The 6,790-nt window shown below is 52.6% G+C and overlaps 1 protein-coding gene across 1 annotated transcript; it reads right to left on the bottom strand.

Moving 5' to 3' along the window:
• Positions 1-1,225: 1,225 nt before the first annotated feature.
• Positions 1,226-6,463, bottom strand: LOC135979439 (maestro heat-like repeat-containing protein family member 7). The gene is made up of 5 exons (XM_065579799.1): positions 6,377-6,463; positions 5,114-5,254; positions 2,641-2,805; positions 1,898-2,053; positions 1,226-1,498 (listed from the first exon to the last, which is right to left on the bottom strand). Exons 1-5 carry the CDS (start codon positions 6,455-6,457, stop codon positions 1,337-1,339), a joined length of 705 nt encoding a protein of 234 aa, XP_065435871.1. The 5' UTR covers positions 6,458-6,463; the 3' UTR covers positions 1,226-1,336.
• Positions 6,464-6,790: the final 327 nt, after the last annotated feature.

Genomic DNA, 6,790 nt, shown 5'->3' with positions numbered 1-6,790 from the left:
TTTAGGGAACTGGGGTTTAACAAACAAACAAACACTATCTGGGGATTGGTCCTGCTTTGAGCAGGGGGTTGGATTAGGTGATCTCCTGAGGTCCCTTCCAACCCTGATATTCTACAAGGAGCATGAGCTCTCCTTCCACATGCAAACACAGCCATGTGGCAACTACTTACACTGAAGTATCAGCTCCTTCTCTTGCCTGACCATGGCGGGCTCTGAGCTTTGAACAGTGCAACCTGGAACGTACAATGGAAATGAATCTTGCAGGAGTTTTCACCTCCCCTGGGGCTACCTTTTAAAAAATGTCAGTCTTTCCAACAAGCAAAACAGCTTTCAAGTGGTCCCTGGGATAATCAGACAAGTCCACAAGCTCCAAGACAAAGAGGCTCATGTCTTGGAAGATACAGAGAGCCTGATTGCCAATGGCTATGGTATTGCTGCAGTCCCACAGGGATTCCAGTCGGTGGAGCTGGAGGGTAGGGTTGTAATTTGCTCCAGGCCTTTTGATATAATCTCCAGCCCAACTGCCTCAAGGGCAGGAAACCTAGACATTAGGATCCCAGGAGGTTAATTCTTGCTGCTAGTGCCCTCCAAGCAGAACACGGGACAACCTCTCAGATAGAAGTTGCTTAAGAAAAGTCGTGGTTACCGATAAAGATGGCTGCTGCCCGTCGTATTGGAGCCTGGGGGCTCTGGAGGTGATCCAGACATTGGAGCAAGATGTCAAATACGCTCTTGAGCTTCAGCACCTAGGAATAGAAACCAAAGAAGCTTCTTGTTGCTGGGGCCGCAGGGTGAGGAGAAGAGAGATTTCATCTCCAGGTAGCTGCTTGGCTTGGAGGGGTGGGAAGAATGCAGCTCCCATCTCCATGTATCCTGGGGGCGACCATCTACATGCCAGGGAGTCATTAAATGACCATTTCAAAGTGTCACCAGACACATTGCTGGTGTCTGAGCTGCTGGCACTGCAGGGCTGGAGCCTGGCACTAGAGAACACTGAAGCCTGGTTGTATGGGCTTCATCTGGGGAGGACATTAGAGAGGGTGCAGAGCATAGGAAATACGGTGCAGAAGTGGCCAATGGGCTGGGGTAAGGTGAAAAATGGGGACATCCAGTTTCCTGCAGGATTCGGAAGGCATTTTTGCCATCAACTGATTCTTTATGTTCTGAGCTTTCACCTCCGTACTGAAGTCCTGGCCAGGTCTGGCTGTTCAGATCTGACAGGCACTGGGAGGAGTGGGGGAGCTGGGTGCTTCTAAGAGGAAGCCAGAGTGCAGTATGCTAGTACTAGACATGCAATCAGAGCAGTGAGTGAGGGAACACGTTTCCGGTCCCACATCTAGAAGCAGCACTCACGAGAAGCCGATTGTTCACTTACAGAGTGCTGGCAGATCTTGTCCACCACCCGGGGATGGGTGTGCCAAGCCTTCTTGCTGTTAATCTGCTTAGGACAAGACCATCCCAGGAGCTGAAAACACCCAGCCAAGGCTTTCTGACACCTCTGTAACACAAGATGGGACAAGGAAAGTTTGCATCATGAGAAGAGCTGGAATCTGTGGTCACTCTGCAGTGAAAAGCCAGCTGAAATGATCAATGAGGGAAAGGAATGTGGGGGTCACATGGTATCCTGCTGACCCTTGGTGTCTCTTTGTTCCTATTAGTGGAGGCTCCTGGAGTTTGATCTTCATGGTGGCTGCAGTTCAGTGACTTAGGAAGTGGCTGCTGGGAGCCATAAAACATCTCCACTTGTGTGTCCATTGAAGGCCAGGGAACTTGCTTAGGTAAGCGGGTAGGGCTGAGATTTTTCACTTTTGGGAGGCGGCTCTGGAGACAGATCTAGCAGGAGAGCTGGAGCAGTCAGGGCCTGCTGCACCAGGGAGCACATGGCAGCGGGACTTACCTTGCCCACGTCAGGGTCCTCGTCCTGTAAGTGAAGGAGCAGTGGGACCAGGCTGCGGGTCACTTCCTCCTGCAGCAGGGGCTTCTGCCTCCTCTTCACCATGCTAAGCAACTCTGTAAAGAGCATGATGGCAGCAGAGCGCACCTGGGGTCTCACCTGTGATGGACACACAACCATGAGGGGATCTCACTGAGGGAGCTTCACACTCTCCTTACAGGGTGAGCTCGGCACAATGCAAACCACAGATAGGGGCCAGTCTGACTAATAACTCCATGGTCTGCCCACCAAGAGGGCACCCATTTGCAGAAAGGTTTGGGTGGAGGGGCAGACAACACAGGTTAGGACAGTGGTTCCTAAATTTCCCTGGAGGCCTCCTGTAAGTGGTGACTCCATCCACAGTGAAGGGCTCTTTGGAGGGTTTCTTTAATGGGTTCAACACTTTCATCATTTCATAGCATTTAAGGGCCATTCATTCATCTAGACTCCAAAGCACAGGGCATTACATTTCACCCCATGACCACTACATTGAGCATGTTAACTTGAGTTAGATTAAAGCAGATCAGTCCTCAGGAGACCAAACGGTTGCATGCCACACACAGAGAACACGAGAGACCAAGGTGTCACCAATGCCTGAGGCCCAGGCAATGGCTCGGAACTGATCAGGTCAGATATGCCACCACTACGACTCCAGAGTCACAACACTGTCTGGCTGGGGATGGGCAGGTCAAGAGACCCTGACTTACAGCATCGAATAAGGGGATTAGCTTCCTGGCCACGCTGGTGAGCTCACTCCCATCCAGGCTCTGCAGAAGGTTCTGAACAGCTGAGATGGCCTCCAGAATACTCCCATCATCCATCTCATCCGAACCCCAAAGGATGGCAGGCAGCAGGGCCTTGACTTGTTCCACCTACACACACACACACATGGGGGGGCTCATCAGATCTCCCAGCCCTCCAGTGAGTACACGCCACAGTGCCAGGGCTGTGTTTATTCTACCCCGTGGCACCAAGTCAGAGAGAAGCTCCGTCTCCACAGTCGGAGGCGTGGTGCTTTAGAATCGATGGGGATGCCTGACGAGGCAATCAGTGAATCCTAACCCTGTCCCGGGTCGTTCTGGTGTAGAGTGGGCAAAGCTGTGGTTTGCTTCGGGGCTTTTCTCTCTTTTCTACGTGCTATTAATTATTATTATAGCAGATGCTGGCAGCAATCTCCATAGTTAAGGCTGGTACACAGTTTCCATTCTAGTTGCTCCTTTTGATATGCTCCTAAAAACATTCCCTTTTTGGATGGAAATGTTCCATGCTGTCTCCCCAGTCAATTGTGATTTTTTCGTCTCTGAGCTGTAGGGCAGTTTTTCCACTTACAAACAAACAAACGAAAACTTCTAGCCACCTTCTTTTCCCATGCAGACAATCCCCCAAAGGGTGAAACTTGGGGAAAAAATCAAACCTGGCCCATGGGGAGTCCTAGGTGAGAGCTGAACCCTCTGCAAAGTTTGAGAAACTTGGACCTGATAGGCAAGGCATTGAAATATCATTTGGGGGCAGAGCCACAAACACTCTTTAAGAGAGTGCTCTGCCTCTCTCAGGGCCAGAGACTTTGGGGCCAGCCAGCTCCATGCATTAATCAGATGCAGCGGAGGAGGAGAGAACTATTTTGGGCTGTCAGGAAGGAAGGGGAAGCAGGAGCAGGGGGGAGTGGCTCCTAGAGTACCCTGGGAGGGAAGGCAGGGGGAATCTGATGGGGGAAAAGGGCCTCCAGGGAGGAAGCCATGGGAAGCAGTCCTCCCCCAAGAGAACAAAGTACTCCGCAGAGCCTGGGGGCAAAAAGCTTGCAGAAGGGGTGCCCAGGAAGGGGGCCAAAGTTAAGTTTTCTTATGTTTACTAAGGACAGGGTGGAACCTTTGTTGAGTGAGCTCAGAAGAGGAGATGTGGTAATGGCAGAAGATCCAGTTTCTAATTTTTAGTCTGTTGGACACTGTCAGGTTTGATTCTGAGGGTTTTATCTTTGGCCTTCAAAGGCTTGTTTGTCTTAATAAATGAGCCTGAATAAGGGTGTTATTGAACGAGGTATTTGTGAAGTCAAGCCGAGGAGGGGAAAACTGAGGCAGTGCTGCAATGTTGGGTCTTGCCACTGGAGGAGGCGATGAGACAGGGCCCTGTGTGCTCGCTAAGGTCTTTAGACCAATCAAGGTCTTCCTTTGTGACAGCACCAGGAATGGTCTCTCCAAGAAGGAACAGGAATGCTGCTGGGGTAATTTGCATGGGGGAGAATTAGGGTTACCATATCTGAACTTTCAAAGAGAGGACACTCCATTGGCGGGGGGTAGCCCTGCCCCCTAGCCACTCCCTCCCACTTCCCGCCCCCTGACAGCCCCCCCAGAACCCCCGACCCATCTAACCCCCCGTGCTCCCTGTCCCTGACTGTCCCAACCCCTCTCCACACCCCTGCCCCCCTGACAGCCCCCCCCGAACTCCCGACCCATCCAACCCCCCCCCGCTCCCTGTCCCCTGACTGCCCCCCTTCTCCAACTCCCCGGCCCCCTTACCGTGCCACTCGGCTTAGAGCAGGTGTCTGGCTCCACACCCCAAGGAGCGCCCCGCCCGAGCGCTGCCGAGCGGCGTGCTGTGGCTGTGGAGGAGGGGGGGAAGCGGGGGAGGGGCTCTGGCCGCCGCTGCCAGCCCAGCCGCCGCGTTCCCTCATAGGTGCACAGCCCCGCCCCCCAGCGCTGCCAGGTGGCGTGCTACGGCTGCAGGGGATGGGGGGAGCTGGGAAGGGGCTTTGGCTGCCGAGGCCCCAATGCGAGCGGCGCTCGGCCGCCCTGTCAGCCGCTTTTTGGTCGATAAATAGCCGACTGGGGGGAAATCCCGGACATTTTTAGATTTTTAGAAATCCCCCCCCCGGACGGCTATTTAAAGAGCGAAAAGCCGGACATGTCCGGGGAAACCCGGACGTGTGGTAGCCCTAGGAGAATGATAACGTCCACCTGAAATCCAAGCAGTAAAATCCCATCTAAAATACTCTCCGAGGAAAGATCTGCATTGAGGGGCCGTTGTGATCCCCGTTCCTGCTGGGGAAATGGAGGCACCGAAAGGGTCAGCAAGCCAGCAGCAGAGGTGGGCTCAGAACACTGTGCCTCACTGCCTGTCCAGAACTCAGTCCACTGGGTCACAGCCACCTCGTTGTTTTCCAGTTAACCAAGCCTGGGCTCTCACCTTCCCTGGTTGGGTTGCCAGGATGCTGAGTCCTCTTAGACCAAGTGAACGGAAAACTGGGCTGGGGTGTTTTGTCCACTCCTCGAGACGGTCCAAAGTGTCTGGATGTGGGAGCTTCTTGGCCTCTTCGTAACGCAGAAGCTGAAAACAACACAGAGCGAATCAGCAGCAGGTGCTTACCGGAAAACTTTGTGTGTCGGTTCTGTGGAGAGGCATCATAACCTCCATGTTGTACCGTCCATTGCTATACATCAGCCCCACTTTGTGTGTGACATCCAGTCCTCCCACTGACTTCCTGGCCGTTAGCACTAGACTCAGCCAGAGGCGTTAGCAGAGCTGCTCTACCCTCCAGGAGAACATGTAGGGCAACAAAATGTTCAGTGACCATTTGTATGGCGGACTCTTGTGCATCTGGGGGTTTGCCAAGAGCAGCCGAACCCCTCGTGGTGACCCTGTGAAGCAGAACAAGCCGCTCTGAGATAACGCGAAAGCTGGGACTGAGAAATCAAACCCCTGAGTTGAAATCCTGACCCCACTGAAGTCAGTGGAAGTTTTGCCATTGATCTCAATGGGCCCAGGATTGGACTCCTGGTGAGGAGAGAATTAAACCCCATCCCTTAATGAGTTAGATGAGGAGACAATCCCTGAAAACTGAAAATAGGAACTAGCCAGACAGAACCCGTGGAAATGGGGAGGACAACCTAGCGATGGACTATAGAGCCACCTCATTCCTGGTGATGTGCCTCTAACTAACCCATCCAATAGAGAAGGTTAAAGATTGCTCACCACATTCAGAGCTAATGATCCTGCATCTGGGGGAGCTTTTACCATGATCCTCTCTCCTCCATACCCACTCTCAATGCCCCTCTTTGCTTTTCCTTAGTGACTTCGCAGGGAGGAACCTTTCATGGACCTGCAGAAAGGCTGATGCCGACAGGAGACCCAGCTGCCCTTCGGGAGAGTCCAGGCTGATGCTGTTCTACAGAACCTTAGTTTCTTGGATATTCCCATCAGGCTCCTGATTACAACTTTGGAGCAACCAATGATCCCCTAAAGGATCCATCTCAGATTTTACACTGAGCGTGCTGGGACAGGACTGGGGGAGCCTAGTCAGTGCTGCATGGACACCTGGCAATGTGGACATGACCAATAAAGCTCATCGTTTATGTAGCGCAATAATGAGTCTCAAAGGCTTGATTTGAGGAGTTGCTCACTAATCTAGGACACAAGACCCAATTGCTCTCATCAGCTAATGAAACTTACTTCTACAAAGAAGGCCATCATGGTCAGCCTGCGTTTCTTATCACCTCTGTCGAGGAGCGGGATCACTAGGTCCAGCAGCATCCTTGTGGTCTCAGGGTAAGCATAGTGCACCATGGCTCTGTGACACAAAGCAGAAATACCTTTGTTAGTAAGGGAAGAAGCACGTTCTGCAACAAGGGGGTGAGGGGTCAGCTTGGGGCCACATGGCAGCCCAGAAGTGAGGAATGTTTCATTCTGGAATTGCCCCCACTAGCAGGACTGACTGCATGGAAAACGCTTGTGTATTACCTGGCCAGGAGGCTCACCCCACGGAGGTGATCTTGGGGGCTTTGTAGGAGGATCCAGCCTTGCTCCTTCTCCATAACAGTCAGCTCGGAACGGCAGCCAACACAGAGAAGCAGCATCTTTATAGCC

Source organism: Chrysemys picta, unplaced genomic scaffold (genome assembly GCF_011386835.1).
Source record: "Chrysemys picta bellii isolate R12L10 unplaced genomic scaffold, ASM1138683v2 scaf853, whole genome shotgun sequence".
Taxonomy (NCBI): domain Eukaryota; kingdom Metazoa; phylum Chordata; order Testudines; family Emydidae; genus Chrysemys; species Chrysemys picta.
This window is presented reverse-complemented; position numbering and strand designations above follow the sequence as displayed.

What these genes read in the sequence shown, in the direction of transcription:
- LOC135979439 (XM_065579799.1), bottom strand. Translation starts at nt 6,457, where the DNA reads ATGCTGCTGGACCTAGTGATCCCGCTCCTCGACAGAGGTGATAAGAAA. An exon ending in TGATGGCCTTCTTTGTAGAA is followed by an intron (nt 5,255 to 6,376) that starts GTAAGTTTCATT and finishes TGTTGTTTTCAG; the next exon opens with CTTCTGCGTTACGAAGAGGC. An exon ending in TGGCAACCCAACCAGGGAAG is followed by an intron (nt 2,806 to 5,113) that starts GTGAGAGCCCAG and finishes GTGTGTGTGTAG; the next exon opens with GTGGAACAAGTCAAGGCCCT.